The sequence below is a fragment of the Panthera onca genome, chromosome C1, assembly GCF_046562875.1.
Source record: "Panthera onca isolate mPanOnc1 chromosome C1, mPanOnc1 haplotype 2, whole genome shotgun sequence".
Taxonomy (NCBI): Eukaryota; Metazoa; Chordata; class Mammalia; order Carnivora; family Felidae; genus Panthera; species Panthera onca.
Genome location: NC_138346.1, coordinates 219,881,576 through 219,903,904, shown reverse-complemented (window position 1 = coordinate 219,903,904; position 22,329 = coordinate 219,881,576). Strand labels below are relative to the sequence as shown.

The window sequence follows — 22,329 nt, the reverse complement described above, 5'->3', positions numbered from 1 at the left end:
CAGAATCGCGATGTTATACTTATCAAATATTTCAGAGACCACCCTCTAAAATTCGATGTGTATATTTTGAATTATCTTTAATGGGCAGAGATTTGTTTTTCCAGATAGTTATGTTTACTTTTTTGCTTCTGTTTTTAAAAACCAAATGATGGACTTCGTTTGGATTTCACCAGGTTTCCTGCTAAGGTACTTGTTATGAGCCAGGACCCAGTCCCGGATCCCACAGGGATTTTGTTTTCTCATGATTACATTGTGGTGGTGGATTTGGGGGGAGGGAATTCTATGCCCTCGATGCTGTATGTCAGGGGGCCTGGGCTGGTGCTACAGCTTGTAGCAGTGACATTAACCTTCATCTCTGTCAAGGTTTACACTGCAAAATCGCGATTTTCCATTTGTATTTGAGGAATGCTTTAAGGCTGCCCAAACATCCCATTTCCCCTTAAGCTTTTACCCGCTGATTCTAGCTTCCATGGGTGGATCTTGCCTACAGTGGTTATCACCACGGTTTTGTAGAGGTGATTTTAAAATTGCCGTCCATCCAACCATTTTACATGTATTAATCGGAATATTACCGTATTCCTTCCTTCCTTCCTCCCCTTCCTTCCTTCTTTCTTTCTTTCTTTCTTTCTTTCTTCCTTCTTTCTTTCTTTCCTTATTAAAAGATTTTATTTTTTTACGTGATGTCTACACCCACTGTGGGGCTCGAACCCTCAACCCCAAGATCAAGAGTTGCTCGCTTCTCCGACTCAGCCAGCCAGGCGCCCCTTCCCACATTTATTTATTTATTCAATCATTTGCTTATGGACTTGTAGATGTCTTCCCCTCCGGGTTTTAATCAAATACTAGTATTATTTATTTTCTTATTCAAATTGTTTCAGCTTTGGCCAGTGAGCGCTCTTTCTGATTGGTTCCTGTGTCCTTGAGATATGCCTCGCTCAAATTTGTTCTTCTTCTCCCCTCCCAAGATTGTTTATTCTGGGCCTTTTGCATTTCCATATGACTTTTAGGATCATTTATCAGGTTCTGTTTTTTTTTTTATTTTATTTTATTTCTTTTTTTTAATTTTTAAAAAGTGCTTTATTTTATTTTTGAGAGACAGAGAGAGACAACATGAGTGGGGGAAGAGCAGAGAGAGAGAGAGACACAGGATCCGAAGCAGGCTCCAGGCTCTGAGCCATCAGCACAGAGCCCGATGCGGGGCTCAAACCCACAGATTGTGAAATCGTGCCCTGAGCTGAAGTTGGTCGCTTAACCGACTGAGCCACCCAGGCACCCTTCAGGTTCTGTTTTTTCAAAAAGGTAACTGAGATTTGACAGGGATTTCATTGTCTCTGCAGACCAGTTAGGGAATGGTGCTATGTTCCCAGGATTAAGTCTTCTGATCCAGGATCACAGGTGTCTTTCCATTTATTTCCGTCCTTTATTTCTTTCATTTCATCATGGAGTTCTCAGTGTGCAAGCAATAAATACCTTTTGTTGCATGTACTCCTTACGATTTCATTCTTTTTGAAGTCGTTACAAATCAAATGGTTTCCTTAATTTCATTTTCAGATAGTTCACTGATAGTATGTAGAACTGTAATCCCTTTTTGTATGTTGATCAGTGTTCTTAGGTCTTATAGGTTTTTCTTTCTTAGGATTTTCTACATACAAGATGATATTATCCGTGAATAAATGTAGTTTTGCTTTTTCTCCAACCCGGGCACCTTTTATTTCTTTTTCTTGCCCATTTCTTTATTCGATTTATTCAATTTTTTTAAAAGTGAATCTTTGAAGTTCTTATTTTGAGAAAGAGAGAAAGCAAGCAGGGGAGGGGCAGAGAGGGAATCCCAAGAAGGCTCTGTGCCATCGGTGCAGGACCCCAGGTGGGGCTGGATCCCATGAACTGTGAGATCATCACCTGAGCAGAAACTAAGAGTTGTACACTTAACCGACTGAGCCACCCGGGTGCCTCCAATTTTTTCTATCTGAGCATAGTTAACACACGATATAATAGCTGATTTCAATCTTTGTCTAGTAAGTCCAACAATGGGGCTTCCTGAGGGGCAGGAATACATTGTCCTATTGTGTATGTGTGTGTGTGTGTGTGTGTGTGTGCGCGCACGTGGCAAATTTTTGTTGAAAGGTCAACATTTTAGGGGTTCCTGGGTGGCTCGGTGAAGCGTCCCACTCTTGATTCCAGCTCAGGTCATGATCTCACAGTTTGTGAGATCGAGCCCCACATTGGGCTCTGGGCTCACAGAGCAGAGCCTGCTTGGGACTCTCTCTCTCCCTCTCTCTCTGCCCCTCCCCTACTTGAGCTCTCTCTCCCTCTCTCTCTCTCAAAATAAATAAACTTTAAAAAAAGGCAGATCAACATTTTAGGTAATATAACATGGCAAGTCTGAAAATCAGATTCCCTTTTCCCCAGAGATTGGCTGCTGCTTCTCTTTCTTTATTTAGTGACTTTCCCGAACTCATTCTATAAATTAGAAGTCAATTGTCCTTGTCGTGGTGGCCACAGAAACTTCTGCTTGGTTGCTGAGCAGGTCAGCTTATGTTTGGGAGAAGATGTCCTTAAATACCTTGAGCCAATAAGCGCTCTGGAGTTTACTGAGAAGGACATCAGTGCCCCAGCAGGGTGGTTCTGAGTTCACCTTCAGTTCCTGCTCATGCCGAGTCTCAAGGTCAGCTGGAGGTGAGAGATTCGCCCCCCACCCCCCGCCCACCCAGGTCCTTGCTGGGCACAAGTCCCTGCACACGCACGTGGCCTTTGGCTCCTCGGGAACGCACTCACACGTCCCCCTGGTCTGTAGGCTGGTCTCTCACAGCCCACGTGCTGGTGTTCAGACTGTAACAGTGCCCAGGGGGCCGGGGGTGGTGGTGGATGGTGAGCGAAAAGGCCACAGACGCCCTATTCTCATCCGGATTCAACCACTTTATGAACAAACGCGCTCCCAATTGTCGGAGGCCTTAGGGGGAATTTCTAGAACTTTAAAAAGCTGATGTTGATGATTTTTGTGAGTGGCCCCCTTGCTTTTGTGGAGGAGCATCATTCTGAAAATGCTTCTTCTCGGGCAGGGCTTTCAAACTTTCTCTCAGTCCAGGTAACGACCGACGACGAGCCTGCTTGTGACATCCGTGTGCGGGCGGGCGGATTTTGTTGGTTTGCTCCGTTCGCTGAGGTGGCTTCGTGCAGAAGCCGTTTCCCCCGCCTGCTCCCTTGGTGTCGCGGGGCCTCGTGCCCTGTCGTGGAAACACATTTCAAGCCCGTTTACATCACATTCCGCATCTGGGAGCCAGCCCCCAGGCAGCCGCGGCATTAGCTAACCTCGATTACTGGTTTGGGTCATGTTGTTCACTTTTGGGCCCCTGGAAAATTCCATTACTGTTTTGCAAGCTCAGCTCTCTTTAAGAGATGTGTGTCATATATTACCTGGCCATTCTAAGCTATTTCGTAAATAGGAGGGTTCTCGGGTTATCTCGACTGGAATCTTCCTGGACAGGAGAGCTCTCTCTCTCTTTAACACTCACGCAAACACACACACACACACACACACACACACACACCTGCCAGGCAGGGGGCGCTAAGCCGTGACAGGGACAGTGCGTGTGGTTCCCCAGCATGCGGACAGGTGAGAGTCTGATCTGGGTTCGGGGGTCTTCACGTGGTCCCCTCCAGAGGTGATTAGTGAGACAGGAATGAGGTTTCTGGGGTGTGTGGACAGCCAAGGGTTCCTGGAGTCCCAGGGCCTCTGCCCACCAGACAGGGGCCTGCCTTTGCTGAAGCAGGACCTTGGAGGCTTCAGGACTATTTGGGGGCCTCAGGAGCACCCCCTCAGCGTTCAGAGACAGCGAATGTGTCACCCCGAGGTGAGGGTGTTAGGAGGGGGGGGCCTTGGGGAGCTGACCGTGTCTGAAGGGGGGGCCCACGATGGGGCTGGTGCCCTTGTGCAAGACCCCAGAGAGCTCTCTTGTCCCTTCTTGCACGTGAGGACACAGGAGAACACATGAATCTGGAAGACGGATCTATGAATCCGTCTATGAATCCGGTCTATGAATCCGGAAGACGATCCCCACTGGGTTCTGAATCTGCCGGTGCCCCACTCTGGACTCCTGGCCTCCGGAGTACGAGGGGTGAGCGTGTGCTGTTGATGTGTCCCCGTCAGCTGAGTAGCCCCAGCAGGCACAGAGGACGCGTCCCCAGCGGGCACAGAGGACGCGTCCCCAGAGGACACAGAAGACGCGTCCCCAGAGGACACAGAGGACGCATCCCCAGTGGGCACAGAGGGCGTGTCCCCAGCGGGCGCAGAGGATGTGTCCCCAGAGGGACAGAGGGCGTGTCCCCAGAGGACACAGAGGATGTGTCCCCAGAGGGCACAGAAGGCATGTCCCCAGCAGGCAGAGAGGGCACGTCCCCAGAGGACACAGAAGGCACGTCCCCAGTGGGTACAGAGGGCATGTCCCCAGCGCGCACAGAGGACGCATCCCCAGCGGACACAGAGGGCACATCCTGGGAGGACCCAGGACGAAGCTGGCACTCCCAGCAGCCACCCCGTTTGTATAAGAGGACTTTCCGAGCTGGGGGTGGGGACGATGGGAGGGCTGGCCAAGGACGCCCAGTGGGGTGACAGGGTCCAAATCCAGAGGGAGAGGTGTGAGGACCAAGGGAGAACGGTGGTGGGTCGTTCAGACGGTGGATGTTTCCTTAGAAGAAGTGTGTGGGGACATCCCAGTCATCGGGATATAAATACCACGTCTCCCTCACCCCTGGCACTTGAACGTATATACATATATGGGCACACAATTCTACTTTTCTTTTTTCCCCGCTTTCCAGCCATTCAGTGGTTTTTATAAGCTCTAAATTTAGAAAGCAACAGAGTGTCTGGGACCGGGCTGCAGGCACTGGGGTTTCTGGGGCCCTGTTTCTGCCACAGCGACCGTTAGGAAGGCCGGCGAAGGATGAGGCCCCAGGGGGTGGAACCGGGTCTCGGCCTCCTCCTCAGCGCTCTTGTCCCCAGGGACCACTCGGGGTCTGTGTCACTCGGACCTCCCGGCCCCCCTAGGGCCTCCCTTGCTCCCTGGGTGTCCCAGCCGCGGGGCGCACGGCGAGTGCGTTCTCAGGCAGCGCTGGTCGGAGAAAGCCTGCGGGGGGAGGGGAAGGGCCGGGGCCGGGCCCTGGGGCCTCAGAGAAGGCAGAGATGGCCGTGAGCCTCCCCAGGGGACAGCTGACTTCCAGGGCGGGGCGAGTCCTGCCCATCGACACTGGCGCACGGGGCAGACGGAGCCTCTGGTCCAGCGGGGGGTCCGAGCGGCCCCAGCAGCACCCACGCTCTTTGTCTCAGGAAGCGCACCTTGCCCGGGCACGGGTCCCGGTGAGTCTGCGACCTCCATCCCTGCGGAATCTTCCGGAAAGGGAGCGGTGCCATCGACCACAGCCCCACGGCCCCGACGGATCTCAGGACCGTGACAAGCACTCGCCGCGCCCCGTCCTCTGTCTTGCCTGCCCCGGGGCCGGGACTCCTCCTGGCCCAGCTGACCTGACAGCCTGGGTCCTACGCCTTTTCAGGCCGTCAACCCCAAGCTTACCCGTTCACAGCTACAGCCGGGCACTCGAGCACAGCAGGTGCACACGCGGGCGTGTCCCAGTCCCTGGCATCCCAGACACCAGACTCCTCAGGCTCGGCCGCCGCCAGAGTCAGCCTTTCGCGCCTGGGGGTCTCCTGGCAAAGTCCGGCGAGAGCGACCAGGCAGGACCGTCCGGAACTCATGAGGGCTCTTCCTAGCGTGACCTCGGTGACACCCGTCCTCTGGGCACCAGAACGTCTGAACCCACACGGCCAAAGGTGGGGGGGTGGGGGGCTCACAGTCAGTCACTCGGGATGGGTGGGACCACCTGTGTGCCCGCCCGCTTCCCCGAATCCGTGGATGCTACTAACGCGGCCACAGCGCCACCCACCTGTGGCTGGCTCTGGGAGGAGACCGCGGGCAGAGGAGCGGCTCCGCATTCACAAAACGCCGTGTCTGCGCCGCATCTATAGGGGCCCGTCGTTCGGGGATCCGGGTGCGGTGCTGGAAAAGCAGGAAGAGCAAGCCCGCGCCCGGAGTGCACGCCAGGCCCCAGGTGGAGAGCCGGCCTTCCCAGCCCGGAAACGGTTCCACGGGACAAGGGCCGCCGAGCGGCCGGTTGGTATCTTTGAGGGGTGGAGTCGCGGCAGGGCCCAGGGTCAGTCTCCGATACCGAGACGGGTATCGGACGGGTCCAGACGATGGCGCCCACGTGCAGCCCAGCCGTGCCCCCTGGCGCTTGATCCCCGCGTGCGTCGCTCGAACTCGGAGGAAGCTGGGGGAGGAGGTGGTGGGGAGCCGGTCCAGGCACCCCGCGCCCTCGGCTGCTGGTGCCCTCGCACAGCGGAAGCTCCCCACGCGTGCCGACGGGGGCCTGTGTGCCCACCCTCAGAGGCCCGTGCGCGCGCCCCGTGCCCAGCGCACCCCGTCCCTGAGCAGCTCCCCCCGCCGCGGCCCACTGTCCGCGAATCAGCCCGTCTGCTCCTGGGGCCGCTTCTCCCCACACAAAGCTCGGCCCATCGGGGGGTGGGGGCTCCCTCCCTGCTTCCACCTGTGCCTGCAGGGCCCGGTCCCCTTGTGGCTGGCGCCGCGGTTCCTAGGCTAAAGCCCCGAACCCCCACGGGGTGGCGGTAGGAGGCAGCACCTTGGGGGGGGGGGTCATTCGGGTGAGATGAGGTCACGGGGTGAGCCCCCCGGGGGAGCAGGAGAAGACTGAGCTCTCCCCCCTTTCTCCCGCCCCCCCTCCCACCTCCTCGACCCGTGAGCAAGAGGGCAGCCGCCTGCCAGGAGGGGAGCTCACGGAAACGGAACGTGCTGGCGCCTTGATCGTGGGCGTCCAGCCTCCAGATCAGCGAGAAGGAGATGTCTGTCCTTGAAGCCTCGGGTCCCGGGTGTGTTCTGTTCCAGCAGCCCGAGCGGACGCCCCGAATCCCACCTCTAGGACCGGACCCCAAAGAGCCGAGGACGCCCCAGGCAAAGGTGCGTGCGTGAGGGGGTCCGTTGCCCACTGTTCACCTCTGCCGGCTCTGAGCAGGCCGGACGGACCCTCGGCAGGTTCGCAAACCCTGCCCAAGGTGCGGGGGGCCCCAGCCAGGGCGTGGGGACCACTCGGCAAAGGTGCGGGCCAACAGCCAGCGCAGATGGGGCCCCTCGGGGCCTGCCCGTCGGGATTTCAGCTCTTCCTGGGAGCGTCCGTCCCCAGCGGCCCAGGCCTTGTGGCCACGTCCTGGGGGAGGACCCGGCTGTGGCTGCATTCCCAGGGAGCAGAGAGGGGCCGGAGGCCAGGGCGCCTGAGCCCTGGGGCTTGGCCCACAGTACGGGCTCCCAGCTGCCGCAAACCCAGCGTGGCCCTGACCCCGGGGCCTGGACACTACACGTGCCTGCCTCTCTGGCCGGGCTTGGTGGGGATGCCTCCCCCCGCAGGGGCCTCTTTAATATACCAGGTCAGGGCTGGTCAGGAAATACCCTAAACCAGAGAGCCAGTGCTATGACAGGCAAAGAGCCAGGGAGGGTGACACGATTCCTGCCCCAGGGCCTTTGCCCGCCCCATGCCGCTCCCTTGCCATGCTGGAATGCTCTGTTTCCAGGTCTCCCCTGTGCTCTTGGCCTTGGCTTTGGGGTCTCAGCTCAGGGGGACACCCCCGACCACCTGGTTTAACTTGTCCCCCAGCCCAGTCTGTCCTGACCATGTTTCACGTTATGTGTTATTTTCCTCACGGCGTATCTGCCCCCCGACACCATCTGGACGCGTGTTTTTTAACTGGCCTCTGCCCCACCCCACCGCCTCCCGACCGTCCCCAGCGTGCCCAGCCCTGCCTAGGGGGCCGATGACAGGTGCACGGTGGAGGGGGGGATGGCAGCCGTCACAGAGGGCGGGCGGCGACTGGACAGGGCGCAGGGGCACTTGGGACAAGGTGGGGACCCTGGTCTCGTCCGCACTAAACCATTCATGTGATGTCCTCAGAGGTTCGGCGGCAGGAGGGGACAGGCAGGGAAGCCACTGTGCACTTGGCCCTCCCCTGTTGAGCCAATGGGGCCCATCGCTCTGCCCCGCCCGCGAGACAGACCCCGTCTGCAGCTCCTGACGTGTGTCAAGCTCCCTTTCCTGGCTTTGGTCGCTTCTGGCTAACCGATCTTGTGGACATCTTGGGAGCTTGGTGACAAGACCCGAGGGCAGGTAACGGTTACCCCCGGCTCTCGTGAGGTGCAGGGTGGGTGTTTCAAGTCTCCGCCGGCCGAGTCCCGGCACCCCTCTCTTGGGAGTCTGGGCGGACCGGCGGGGCCCGCGGAGAAAGGGGCCGGTTTCTATTCTTAGGTTGAATTCCCTTCTGGAAGGCTCCGGGCGTGTCTGTGGCACAGATGCCCGGGGGCCAGAGCTCCCTGGCTCACGTTCCCTTCCTCGTGTGTCTCCTTCCTCCCGGCCCGAGGGACAGGGCTCCTCTCTCCTGCCTTCGAGCAAGACATTTGTCCGTATTTAAGGCTCCTGAATGGAAAACACCAACCATCCGCACACCCGGCTCCGTGGAGCTTAGGACACGAGGCCAGGGAGGCCCGGCTCTGCGGCTCTGAGACTGCACACACGGGACAGCCCGCCCCAGCCGCGTTTCAGATAAACGCGGACAATGTTCAGCGTGGGCCCGTCTCCTGGCAGCCCCACACGTGCACGGCCGGGGAAGACTCTGGAAGACGCGCGCACGCCCCCCGACCGACGAGACGCGTCAGGAGCCCTCGCGGGTGAGCGAGGCCACGACACCCGTGAAACGCGAGCGGAGGTGACACGTGTCCCTTCCAGGCAGAGGCGCCGACCCGCTCTCCCGTGGCCCTCGGCGTCTTTCTTACCACGGGGACAGATGGTGCGTGGACAGCGTGGAGGCTCCCGCCGGCCCGGGTCTCGGGTCTGCGGGCAGCTGATGGCACAGACTCAGGACGCAGAGAAGCGTCCCGGGGGCTGGGCGCCCAGAGCGGGCCGGCCTTCCCGCGTCGTGTCCAGCGGGCGATGGGAGCCCGGCCGGCTGCTCGACACCTGCCCTTGGCGGACGCCCTCAAGGGAAGAGAAGAAAAAGAAGAGACAGGTCACTGCTCGCATGGGAGCCCGCAGGACAGAGCCCTTGGATTGCCCAGCTCATCTGTGATTCCTTCCCTCCTGTCGTGGGATCCCCAGATCCCGCCCTTGAGGGAGCTGCTTCCTCTTCAGGGGGTGGACACTGGGTCTCCGGGAAGGGCCAGGGGCCGCCCAAAGCACCTTGTTCTCATCCGTCCATTCATTCATTCATTCGTCTGTCCGTCCCAACGGCTGTCGTTGAGGCAGGTGCCGGGCTGGCAGGTTCAGGGACACTGGGCTCACAGAGCCCCTCCTGGAACGCGAGCTCTGGTGGGAGAGACAGACAGACCCGATCATGGTCAGAGACTAGCTAGAGGCGGTCAGAACTTGCAAGGACGAGTGTGGGAGGCAGAGACTCCCTCCGCTGTGGCTCTGAACACGGTTCCAGTCCTGACCGCTGGAACTCAAGGCCCTGGTGGGCAGGCCCGCACCTGTGCGTCCGGTCTGGCAGCCGCCAGCCACACGTGCCCGGGGCCCCGCGCGTCTTATTCTAACCGACGCCAACGTCTGTGGTCCCAGGGGTCTGGGTTACCGCACGGATCTCTCAGGTTTAGAGGCTGCTGGCATCTGGGAATTCGGAGGAAAACCTCTCCAGGCAGAGAGACGAGCCCCTGAAGCCCGAGGAGCTGGAGAGAAGCCGGGGTGGGGGTGGGGGGCCGGAGGGGAGGATCGGGACTGAGCAGTCTGCACGCGGATTTTATTCAGCCCGAAGGAGAAGTGTAGACGGTGGTACCAGGGTTATGACCAAGTGACTTGCACGTTTTCTAGATCCTTCCGGCTGCTGCTTCTCCCACCCAGGGCAGCGGGTCTGTGCCGGGGGCTGATGCCACCGACCTGGCTGCCCCCGGCCTGAGCAGGGGGGCGGCTGTCAGTGGGAGGGAGCCGTGGGCAGAGCAGGGGCGCGGGACTGAGGCCCACAGCTGCGGTTTCCTGTGCGGCGGGTCGGGAAACCCCTGTGGTGGCTCCGGGCTCCGGGCGCCGGGCTCGGGTCCCCCAACCCGCCCGCAGTGGCCGTGCAGACCTCAGACCCCCCTCATCTCCCCGCTCCGCCCAGGGACGCTTCCCCAGAGTGCCACGGAATGTCACAGAATGTGCCACTCCTAAAAGACGGACGGTGTTTGTTTCTCGAGAAATCTTGCCCCCACCCCCTAGCATCCTAGATCTGCTTCCAGTCGCCCAGAATCGGACAGCGCCTCGCGGCACAGAGGAGACGTGCACAGGACGTGGTGGGGGATGACAGGGAGGGCCCGGTGCCAAGACCCAGGTCGGGGGGGCGGCCCCCCCCCCCCCAGTGCTGCTCTGGGCTCTGCTCCTCCTGGAAGATGCTCCCCGGCCTCCGCCAGCCACGCCGGGGACAGATGCTCCTCTTTGGAGCCCTCCAAGTGAAGGTCCCACGGATGCCGTTTAATAGAAAAGGCGACGGTCAGGAAAGGGGGAAATGGATCATTTCGAAAGGTGAGTTGGGGGCTGTTTCGCGTCCCCGGACAGTGTCTCGGGGATCAGAGCGCCAGGTGCCACCTCAAAGCAGACTCAAGGAGGGGAGGGGCCGGAAGGGTGACACCGTTTGTCACCATCACATCGAGAAGAAGGGTGCACGTGGCAGCCACACGGCGCGCACGTCGGACAGCCGTTCCCAGAACCTCCCTCCGCTGTCCTCCTACGAGACGCAGGTGCAGGCCTTACGACGACAGAAACGCGTCCCCTCCCTGGGCGCCAGGTGCGGGCAGGGCTGGCCCCTCCGGGGGCCCCAAGGGAGGGTCTGGGCTGGTGCGTCCGCCCTTTCTCCTGAGCACACCCGCCGCTGGATTTGGAGCCCGTTCTCATCCAAGAGGACCTCATCTCATCTAACTGCATTTCCAGATAAGGCCAGATTCTGAGGTTTCAGGTGGCCGTGACTCTTTGGGGGACACCGTCAGCTCACGGCACACAGCTCTGCAAAGCCTTCAAACCCGAACGCGATCCCTGCGGCCCGCGTCGCCCCCACCCCAGGCTGTCCCCAGCTCCTGGCGGCCCCGGCCGCTTTCCTGGTCTGCGGCTGACCGCGGACTCTCCCTCCTCGGAGGCGCCTTGGGCGTGCCGGGCCTGCGGTCGGACCGTCATCCTGCCCCGTCCGCCACCGTGATGGGGACCGGGCCGCCGAGTGCACAGCTCTTGTGCGAGCGGGTCCCCCCTGAGCTGTCGGAGGGGCGAGCGTCCGCGGGGAGGGGGCAGCGCCCTCGGCTCCCCTCGGCAGACTCGCCGTGGACAAAAATCCTTTCACCTGGAATAGAAACTCCGCGGAGATGATAAATCTTCTTTTCCCCACGTCTGGCTTTCAGAAACGACGCCTGCCACTTACGGTATGAAAAATACCGGCGAGCCGGCTGCGAGCGGCACATGGTAAAAAGGTTAGTCCCCGTACCTCGGGCTCACAACCCGCCACCCTGCCCCCACCCCGCACACAAAGCCTTTTCTTTCTCCAGCTGGAACCGCGAACACCACATGAATGCAAAGAGCTCTTTCAACATTAGATTTTAAATTATTTGAATTAAAGCTGGGATCCTTCCGGGCCTTGTGCTTTCCTGGTTATTTATCACTGGCTAAATGTACGGGTCTGCCGAGCATCTCCAGGGACCGCCCTCACTTAGACGCGGCCTCGGAGATGTTATAAACTATTTAAAACCGAAGGCTTGGCCGTGTCCGGCTGCAGGGAGGGCGAGCACGCTCTGCTCGTCGGAAGCTCTTTGGGAAAACGGGGGACTCGCCGCTCGGTCATTCGCCCTGGCTTTCCTCTGGGTAATCACTTTAATACACTTGAAAATAAGCCTTTCCCCACTGAGGCACGATGATTTTTCCCCCCTGTTTAGCAAACATTGATTTTTTTTCCCTCCCCTCCGATCTCCCCCCCTCTTGCCCTGTCCTGTCTCGCCTGAAACTAACAAGCTTCCTTTTGTTCCAGGGACACCCCAGCCACCCCGATTTGCTGACACTTCCGCCGGGTGCCAGCAGGGGGCGGGAGACCCTCTTTTTTGAGGGCCACACTAAGGTGCTCCCGCCGGACCCGCCATGGGTCTGCGGCAGGCAGGGTGACTGTTGGCACCGAGACCCGGGGGCGAGGGAGGCCAAGATGGCTCCCCTGGGTGCCTGGGGAGAGGACGGCTCAGGTCAGGGACGCGACACGTTGAAGCCATCAGAACGGGCAGCAGCAGCGGTTTAAGTGCACGAGGCCAGCGGAGAGCCCCCCGCTCATCTGTCAGGGGCCCCGCGGCGCCCATGCTGCCGCTGAGGAAACAGAGGCCAGAGAGGCCACGCTTGGGTGACCAACGCTCTGGTGGATGTGGACAGCCTCCAAGGTCGCCCAAGACTCCTACCTCCGGGCGCGCGCCCCTTCACGTGCGCGGCTCCCCATGCTCTGGGCCGGCAGATGGCCCTCGGAACAACAGAAGGAGGCACAAATGACTGGCCGTCCTTCCCGGGATCAGGTATAAAAGGGCTGTGGCTCCCGACCTGGGCGAGACGCCTCACGCGGCGAGGGACGGAGGCCTGCCCACAGGCACGTGTGTGAACTTGGAAGCAGACCCCCCACCCCGGCCTCCCCGTGGACCCTTCAGATGAGACCGCGGCCCTGGCCTCCGGCACCCAGGTGAGCGGAGCCCGGATTCCAGGCCCACAGAGACCTCGAGATAAGAACTGACAGCTGTTTTCAGCGGCCAAGTGTCGCGTTAACTCATTGGGCGGGGCTAGGTGGCCCCACAGCCCCTTTCTGGGTCGTGTGCGGCCTCCCCTCCCCCGAGGTGCTCGCTGGGCTCCCGCCTCCTCTCCTGGTCCCTGCTCATCAACACACTCTGTTCTCGCTGGGCAGGTGCAGGGCATGGGCTGAGTTGTGTCCCCCACATTCTTAGGCTGAAGTCCTGACCCCCAGACCTGTGCAGGTGGCCTTACCTTGGCAGGTGATACGATTAAGATGAGGCCACCAGGGTGGCCCTAATCCAATATGACCGACGTTCTTATACAGAGGGGAAACTGGCCACAGACCCGTGCACGGGGTGAATGCCACAGGAGGATTGGGGTTCTGCTGATGCCAGGAGCCATCAGGAGCCCGGAGACAGGCCTGGAGGGTCCTTCCCCGGGGGCCTGCAGGGGGCGTGTGGCCTCTAGGGCCGCCTGGCTGCATGTCTGTGGTCAAGCCGCCCTGGCCGCGGGCTCCGTCACAGCAGCCCCAGGTCATAGGTGGTTCCAACCCCCCTGTTCTACCCTTCCCCCGGGAGGCTCCATGACACCCGGAGAGGAAGGGACTCTTGGAGCGGTAGGTCCCTCCTCCTCCAAAAACAGGGGCTCAGATCCTGGCAGCCTCTGCCCCCGGCATAAGCGTGTGTCCCTTCGGCCGTGGGGCCCCCGAATCAGACCCCTAACGTACACACCAAGCCTACGAAGACGGACGTACAGGACATCCCACTCCGGCCTTGTGATCGTTTAAACCTCGACAGCGGAAAACTCACTCAGTGCAAACCCTGAAGAGAGCTACACGGTCAGAAGAATCGGGTGAAGTGGGCAGCCGGTCGCTGAGCAGCCGCTCGGAAGGCGGAGCCCGAGCTCTGCAGGCCCCTCGAAAACAGAAACTCACGATGCGTACCGGTGGGAAGGACGGGACGGTGCGCGCGGAGGGAAGGGCGGGCCGCGTCCAGTCTGTTCACCTCTGCTCCGTCCTGCTGGGGCTGGAGCCTCGCCAGCCTCCAACGGGGTGCAGGATGGCCATGGTCCCACGGCCCCCCACCCCATGCAGGCATCATCCCGTGAAGGGGAGACGAGACGGTGGGACCCCAAGGTTTCCGGGTCTAGGAGCGGGGAGAATGGTGGTTCACAAGCCTGTCTCTTGTTCCCCTGGAGGCAGGTGAAGCCCTGGCCCGGCACCACCCCCCCACCACCGCCGGCTGGCCTCCCCTCTGCCCCTCCCCCCTCTGCTTTCCTGCCTTCCACGCAGAGGCGCCTGGCAGCTCAGCACATCTGGGCTCTCCCCCTTCTCCTCTGCGTCCCGGCCTAGATCGTCTTCCACCTGCCCCGCAGTTGGGTGGGGCCGGTCACGCTGCGGGTTCCTGCCACAGAGGGGAGGATGGGACAGCGCCGGGGATGGGCTGAATGTCTGTTTTCTCCCACCAGATTCCTACGCTAAAGCCCTGGTGTGATAGTGTCGGGAGGGGGCCTTTGGGAGGTGGTTAGTGTCAGATGAGGTCACGAGGGTGGGCCCCACAGTGGGATTAGTGCCCATCCAAGGAGAAGGAGAGACCCCAGCCCTAGCTCTGCCCTGCGAGGACCCAGAGGGAAGGTGGGAGTCCGCAGACCAGGCCAGGAAGCAGGGCCTCACCGGGACCAGGCCCCGCCGGCACCCCCACTCTCGGACGTCCAGCCCCCGGAGGCTCGAGACACGGACGTCTGTTGTTAAAGCTGCTCTGTCTGTGCTGTTCTGTTATGGCGCCCGAGTTGCCCAGGATGGCCCCCCCGATGGCAACGGCTGGGTCTCGGGGCAGGCCTGGAGCTGTGCCCACCCACACGGGGCCTGATGCCCCTGAGATGTGGGCTCAGGTTACGGTGGTTAGCGGTCCGGTGGCCGCCACCCGCCACAAGGAGAGATCATCCTCTCCTGCCTGCCCTGTGGTCAGGCGGACCAGGCACGGAGCCCTGGAGCGGCTGCACGGAAGGCCTCTGTCTTGATGGATCGGGAACCTGGGTCCCCCAGAGCTGCCTCGGGTCTCCAGCCATACCCGCCGCGATGAGGGGTCCACTTCTCACCAGCATGTACCGGGGTGAAGTTCATCACCCGCCGGGGCTGGGCCCCCACTCCCGCCGGGCCACAGAGCCGCGTGTCCCGGGAAGTTTCCCTCTGCCTCCACACCGTCAGCGGCCTGAGCGCTTGGGGACGCCACAGGCCAGCCCACCACAGCGCATTTGACCGCAGGTGCAGAATGCACGGCAGGCCACCTGACTGCTGGCCACAGGCCACCCCCACGAGGCGATGATTTAGGCAGATATTGAACAGTATATGAGAATTCAGGGGGAGGGGCGCAGGGAAGGGCCCTGCACCCTGACGCTCTCACCTATGTGACAAAGGCCAGCTGTCACTTTGAAAATGACCAGGCACCTGTCACAGCGCCTGGCAGGAGGTGGTGCGTGAAGTGGGGCGGGGCGAGGGTCAGGTGGGGGAGGGATGGGATGCACGTACAGCACGTCCCCGTTGTAGTTTGAAATCTAAAACCCTAAGGAACCCGCCAAGGTATCAGCAGTGCTTATCACGACCGGGTCGGGTCTACTTCTTATCAGCTTTATAATGCTTTTTCTTATGTTTGCCAAATTTCCTCCAACAAATGTATTTAGAAAACACATTTTGTAGGTGCTGGGGACCAGCGTTCCATGAGGGTGGGGGACAAAAAGCAAGAGATGGGTGGTCTGGCCTCAGACCGTCTCTCCCCCCAAATAGGCCTGCCTCACCTTTCCCGCCCAGCAGTGTCTCCACAGCGCCACCCTGAACGGTGGAAAGCTCTGCCAAGGGCTGTGTCGCTGAACTCCCAAGAGGATGTCAGCTCAACACCAATTCCTTCCTTCTGCCCCCTGAATACTGACTTGTTGCTGTCACGTTGGCTGCAGTGAGCCCGGTCTGCCCATCCAGGCCAGTTTAGTGAGTCAGGCTCATGGGAGGCTGAGAGAAGAGTCACCTAACGATGTTATTCCTGACCCAACTGGCTGGAAGGGGACAACAGTAGGCAGGGCTCATGATTGCTGTGCTGTCGGCTGTAGGGGCCCCATAGGCTCAGCTGAAACCCAGAGGTCAGCAAGGAAGGAGGTAGATAAAGACAAGTGAGTATGCTCACTTCAGCTACCAAGAGAAGAGAGGGGGATGGGAGGGATAATTGAACAGGAGGTTGGATGGATAGATGGGTGGGGATAGGTGAGTGGTGGATGGATGGATGGGTGGATGGAAGGATGGATAGATGGATGGATGAGTGGATGGGTGGGTGGGTGGGTGGATGGATGGGTGGATAGATAGATGGATGGTGGATGGATGGAAGGATGGATAGATGGATGAGTGGATGGATGGATGGATGGATGGATGAGTGGATGGATGGAAGGATGGATGGAAGGATGGATGAGTGGATGGATGGATGGATGAATGGATGGATGGGTAGGTGGATAGATGGATGGTGGATGGATGGATGAGTGGATGGATGGATGGATGAGTGGATGGATGGATGGATGGATGGTGGATGGATGGATGGTGGGTGGATGGTGGGTGGATGAGTGGATGGATGGGTGGGTGGGTGTATGGATGGAAAGATGGATGAGTGGGTGAATGGATTGATGGATGGGTGGGTGGATGGATGGTGGATGGATGATTGGATGGATGGATGGATGGATGGATAGATGGATGAGTGGATGGATGGATGGATAGATGGATGAGTGGATGGATGGATGAGTGGATGGATGGATGGATGAGTGGATGGATGGATGGATGGATGTATAGATGGATAGGTAAATGGATGAATGGATGGATGGATGGATGGATGGGTGGATGGATGGTAGATGGAGAATAGATAAGTGGGCATGTGACACAAGTTCCTTCTCAGAGATTCAAAAGAGCCAGGACACCACACAGAGTGCTCAGGGCTTTGGGCTCCCTGGGGCAAAGAGTTAGAAGAGAAGACAGTTGGGGAAACCTTGCAAGCACCCGTGGCCCCTGCGCTCCCACATCGTCCGGGGACATGTACCCAGTTCTCTCTTGTGGGAGCAGTGCCCATCCTGTCGCTCACATAGTGTCCCTGTTCCATCAGGCTGCCGGCCAACACTGGACCAGACCCTGGCAAACAGGATCTGGCCGCCAGATGTCAGCCACGACTAATGAGGCCAGCCTGCTGGTCACTAATTGGCTGAGGCTCTGGGCATCAGTGGCAGATGGAACCAGGGATGATGGGACAGCCAGGGCGGCCCCCAGCCCGGGACTTGTGTCGCCCAGTCGCGCTGCACCAGGGCAGTAAGAAGCAGGGGCGCTCGGCCGATCGGGGCTGCCCGCTCCTGTCTAAATGCCTGGCAGCTTTCCAAGGCTGCCCGGGGGCTGCGCACCTCCCCCCACGGGCCGGGGCTCCTCCAAGGGTGTGGGAGGCGGGGGTCGTGCAGGGGCTGGCGAGGGCTGCCGTTGGCCATGACTGCCGGACCAGAAATAAGAGCCAGCCTTCCCGTGTAAGACGGAAACGAGCGCCCTCCCGGACGATCACGGTGGCGAGCCTTGCCCTGTGGAGGGGGACGGAGTTACAGCCGGTTCGCCCATAAACTTGTTCGAGCGATTTACGAGGCATGGCCGGCTGGGGTGGGGGCAGGGCAGCCTCAGAGGCCGGCTTCTCACCGGAGTCTGAAGGGCGGTAACGTCCTTGTGTTAATAGCAAATGCGACCTTCGCGGCAAATGCCGAGCTGCAGGGAGCATCGCCTCCGCCGGAGTGGCAAGGACGCCTGTGGACTCCGACGTGGACACCTGCACAGGATGCGTGGTGCCCCCCTCCCCAGATGCACACCCCCGGGGCTGGGAGGGGCGGGGGCGGTTCCTCGAGGGGCCGCAGACACGGGGAGGAGGCAGGGCTGGGGGGGGGGGAGGTTCCCAGGCACCTGAGCCCCACGGGGTGGAATCTCTGCCCCCGACTGGGAGCTTGAAACCAACACAACATCACGTGGGCTGTGGCTCATAAACCCGCTCGGTTTCCTCAGCGGCCGCGTGGTACCGCCCCCCAGCGGATGTCCCACTTCCTGGTGGTGGGTCTCCTCTCCGTGAGGTGGACAGTCGTGAGCCAGACTGGACGCTGATGGTGGGGGCAGAGGCTTCCCCGAGCCCGGGGCCAGGCTTCGAAGGCACAGGCACACGTGACAAGCGGTGGGGAAGGTGCGTTCCGGGCGGGGGCCGGGCGTTTGTCCCAAGCGGGCGGAGAAGAGTGAGGTGAGGACCACTTCCTGGGGGTCGCTCTGCCGGGCGTGCGGCCACCCAGCGGCCACGGCTCGGCAGGGAGACTGGAAACATTTGGAGAAGGGGTCCTGGAAACACTCGGATGGCTTTGCTAGAAACCACTGTCCTGACGGCTGGGCCTCCTTTCCCGTCTCTGTCCCCGGGGGTCTGAGCTTGTCCGGGGCTGGCAGGTGTGGTTTGTGTGTGCTCGTGTGGCCTGCGCCCGGGTCAGAGGCAGCTGGCCTCTGGGACGCGGTTCTTGTGCTGTTACGACAACGGGCTGCCCAGTGGCCACGGGACGGTCCCACACCCACTGGCCGGTCTAAGCTGCGCCCCTGCCTTGGTCTTCTTCTCCTTCTCTGTCCCTCCTGCAAATGCCCCCCAGCCCCCGCCGGCCCCGGCCCCCACCCCCCGGGACCACCGTGTCACCCGTGTGCCTCGGCCCGGCGTGTGAAACTGACATCTGATGTTACATCACCTCCCACGTGGGCCGCTTTGGGGCCCAATTTAGAAACCTTGAGAGCACATTCCTCCCGATTCTGCCTGGGGTGTTTGGCGACAAGGAGAAAATTCTAGCAAAGCCTGAGACCCGGGCACACAGGCCTTTTATGGTGGAAGCAGAGGCTGGAACCCCCCAGACCCAGCCTTCCGCTGACCGTCCCCACGCCCGCAGCAGCCTGCCGGGGACACATCCTTCCCTAAGTGCTGGAGCCTCCAGATGGTGGGAGCCCCCGCAGGGGCAGTTGATGATGGTTTGGGGCTGTGCAGACTCCGCCCGGGGTCATCCCGAGGCACCAACCCCACTGCGCTTGTGACTCAGTTTCTACCTGAGGTGTCCTTTGGGGAAAATGTCCAGCAATGCCAACTTTATATCGATTCTCACCCAGGACTTAGCCCCGAGGGTGCCCCCAAAGTCCTACGTCTGTCACTTGTCTACACGACACGTATGCACCACACAGCTACACCACGCGTCTACACTACAAAATAACACGTGACTATTTTTGCTGGTGGGTTTAGAGGGGTCGGCCGGACACACAGGACCACCGGCAGGAGGAGGCTAGGAGGTCTAGTGGGGAGGGGCCCTCTGGGAGGGCTCTCTGGACGGGGGCGGAGCTGGACCCCCCGAGGTTGATTTGGGATGTGCAGGGAGAGGAGGGACCATCGGGGACTCACACGTCCCCCACGCCCCCCTCCACCCTCCAGGGCTCAGTGCTGTTGGCCCTGGCTCTCTGGGAGGCTGCAGCGGGTGCCCCTTGGCCTGGCCCCTCGGGCAGAGCAGGACTGGGGCTACAGCTCACAGCCTTGCCACCGTTCAGCCTCACTGCCGGCCTCAGATTTGCTGACCTGGTCATCTCTGAACGCGCTTCAGGGGGCGTGGCCGGCTGTGTGATGGTCCGTAGACACGGGTGTCCCCGACTCCAGAGACCTCAGATCCCGTCTTCAGAGGTCGTGTCCCAACCCTACTGCTACGGCTATGCATGCCTAGAGAGACAGCCAGCAGGCCCAGACAGCTTTGCTTAGCATCTCTTCTGTGGGGTAGAGAGCCAGGGCCACGGGCTAAAGGGAAGAGAAATCCCCGAGGCCTTCCTGGAGGAGTCTGCATGTTCTGAGTACCTGCTGTGATGGGCTCTGGGCACTGTCCCTCCAACCTGGACCTGTACAAAGGGAAATGCGTTTTTGCCCCCCCATAATGGCAGCCCGATGGGCCAGAGGCACCGGTCCCCTGGGTGGCCCCAGGATGGGCTGCTTTGCTCGGTTCCGAGGCCGGGCCTCGGCGCACGGGCCTAGCAATACCTCCTGTGGGTCTGGCTTATCCCGCGACTGTTGGAATCTCACCAGGAAGGGAGCGCTGGGGGGCTCCGAGCCCCCAGCCCCTGAAGGTCCTGTGCCGCTGGCTGAGGACAATTGTTGCCTTGGCTGGATTGTTACATGTGGGACCGTCACCCCTGAAGAGGCCACGGCCCCCGGGCCGTCTGAGAGCAGGGCAGACCCGTGGGGAGGATGGGGGGCTTTCGGGCACGGGCCGCCTGCTAGTGCCTCCTGGGAGTCGTGGAATCCCGTGCCCTTAAAGCTTCCAGGGGGCCTCTCGTGTCACAAAGTAGCTCGAGAGAGTTCTGTCTTCATCTCGGCGAGGCGCGGAAAAGGCTACTGCAGACATGTTTAATCCACACGTGCTAGATTCTCCCGCCGTGATTTTCGACAATGGCTCCGGCCTCTGCAAGGCAGGCCTGTCTGGGGAGATTGGCCCCCGCCACGTCATCAGCTCCGTCGTGGGGCACCCCAAGCTCAAGACGCCTTCGGCAGGACCCAACCAGAAGAAGGACTTTGTGGGGGAAGAGGCTCTGCACAAGCGTGAGGTCCTGCACCTGTGTCACCCCGTCGAGCGGGGCCTGGTCACCAGCTGGGAGGACGTGGAGACCCTCTGCAGGCATCTGTTTGAGTGGGAGCTGGGGGTGAAGGCCAGCGACCGGCCCGTGCTCATGACCGAGCCCTCGCTGAACCCCAGGGAGGCCCGGGAGAAGATGGCCGAGCTGATGTTCGAGAAGTTCAACGTGCCTGCCTTCTACCTGTCGGACCAGGCGGTGCTGGCCCTCTACGCCTCAGCCTGCATCACGGGACTGGTGGTGGACAGCGGGGACGGGGTCACGTGCACCGTCCCCATCTTCGAGGGGTACTCCTTGCCCCACGCGGTCACCAAGCTCTACGTGGCGGGCAGGGACATCACAGAGCACCTCACCCGGCTGCTGCTGGCTGGCGGGACCTTCCCGTGCGCGCTGGACAAAGCCCTCGTGGAGGACATCAAGGAGAAGCTGTGTTATGTGGCCCCGGAGCCAGAGAAGGAGCTCTCCCGGAGGCCGGAGGAGATCCTGAGGGAGTACAAGTTGCCGGACGGGAACGTCGTGCGAATCGGGGACCAGCTGTACCAGGCGCCCGAGGCCCTGTTCGCACCCGACCAGCTGGGCATCCAAAACCCGGGCCTCTCGAAAATGGTCTCCTGCAGCATCACCAAGTGTGACGCCGACATCCAGAAGAGCCTCTTTGGGGAGATCGTTCTGTCGGGGGGCACCACCCTGTTCCAGGGCCTCGACGACCGTCTCCTCAAGGAGCTGGAGCAGCTGGCTTCCAAAGGGACCCCCATCAAGATCACGGCCCCCCCCGACAGGTGGTTCTCCACATGGATTGGGGCCTCCATTGTCACCTCCCTGAGCAGCTTCAAGCAGATGTGGGTCACCTCCGCGGATTTCAAGGAGTTTGGGACATCCGTGGTCCAGAGAAGGTGCTTCTGAGGGGCCGTGGGCAGGGGTGGGTGCGAACTCTCCCCTCGGCATCAGCAGGACGCTCAATAAAAGACCAAACGGTGCAGCTTTTGGACACATCGGGCCGTTTATTCTAGGTGGCACCAGAGTAATTTGCGACCCTGGTGGCGAATCTCTTAAGTGGTTCCCCCCGTACCCTCCTCTCCCGAAAAAGCCCTGGCTTACATCTGCAGAGTTTGCACCGAAGGCAGGGGCCCAGGCCTCATGCTGGAGCTTGATTCAGCAGGGCCCTGGGATCTGCATTTCAGATGGTCTGAGATGGTCAGCCCTGGTGGGGGACAGGGACAATCATGAGCGCTGCCCTGCTCTGGGGGCCAGCAGACGCTTACCTGGTGCGTCCTCAGCAAAGTATGGCTTTCGTTGCTTGTACGAGGCCGGGCAGCGGGAGCAGAATGGAGCCCTCGTCCTGGGCGGACGGTGTGGGGCAGCAGCAGAAACTGCCGTCTGTTCAGGACCCTCTAGGGCCCCTGCTCCGAGGGGGCATGTAAGCATCGACACCCCTACTTGATTGTCGTTATGTGTCTGTTTGTTTTTACCTCCAAGGATGTTGATGGCGTTGTTTGGGAGTAAAATACCGGCCGCAAAGTGAACAGCCGTCAATAATGTAATGGTTGGATAAGTTATGCACAAAGGGAACTTTTCCTCATTGAGTTGGCAGAATTCTCCCAAAATAATATTGGGAGAGGAACAAAATACAGAAATGTCTTTATAAAATGACCTCCTTTTTTTTTTTTCCTGGCGAAGAAAACAACGGCACTTCCCCACGCCTATCTGTGCATGTTTTGTACCAGTGAACATGCGGGGATTTTTTTATAGGGTGATAAGCACGTGGAGCAAAGAACAGAAGGGTAGGTGCCACTGGTTGGTGCAGGAAGGAGGGAACGAGGCAGAATGCAGGGGGAAGGGAA

General features: G+C 60.2%; 2 protein-coding genes across 2 annotated transcripts; one reads left to right on the top strand and one right to left on the bottom strand.

Moving 5' to 3' along the window:
- Positions 1–2,412: 2,412 nt before the first annotated feature.
- On the bottom strand, positions 2,413–20,262 carry LOC145715644 (uncharacterized). The gene is made up of 6 exons (XM_081796309.1): positions 20,235–20,262; positions 19,941–20,168; positions 8,886–9,087; positions 5,938–6,321; positions 5,568–5,804; positions 2,413–3,224 (listed from the first exon to the last, which is right to left on the bottom strand). The coding sequence occupies exons 1-6, from the start codon at positions 20,260–20,262 to the stop codon at positions 3,077–3,079; spliced, it is 1,227 nt and encodes a 408-aa protein (XP_081652435.1). The 3' UTR covers positions 2,413–3,076.
- ACTRT2 (actin related protein T2) lies at positions 20,097–21,476 on the top strand. Its single transcript, XM_081796470.1, has one exon. The coding sequence runs from the start codon at positions 20,261–20,263 to the stop codon at positions 21,389–21,391; it is 1,131 nt and encodes a 376-aa protein (XP_081652596.1). The 5' UTR covers positions 20,097–20,260; the 3' UTR covers positions 21,392–21,476.
- The last annotated feature ends 853 nt before the right edge of the window (positions 21,477–22,329 follow it).

What these genes read in the sequence shown, in the direction of transcription:
- ACTRT2 (XM_081796470.1), top strand. Translation starts at nt 20,261, where the DNA reads ATGTTTAATCCACACGTGCTAGATTCTCCCGCCGTGATTTTCGACAAT.
- LOC145715644 (XM_081796309.1), bottom strand. Translation starts at nt 20,262, where the DNA reads ATGTCTGCAGTAGCCTTTTCCGCGCCTC. An exon ending in AGTAGCCTTTTCCGCGCCTC is followed by an intron (nt 20,169 to 20,234) that starts GCCGAGATGAAG and finishes GGAAGCTTTAAG; the next exon opens with GGCACGGGATTCCACGACTC. An exon ending in CCTCCCAGAGCCAGCCACAG is followed by an intron (nt 5,805 to 5,937) that starts GTGGGTGGCGCT and finishes GTGTGGGTTCAG; the next exon opens with ACGTTCTGGTGCCCAGAGGA.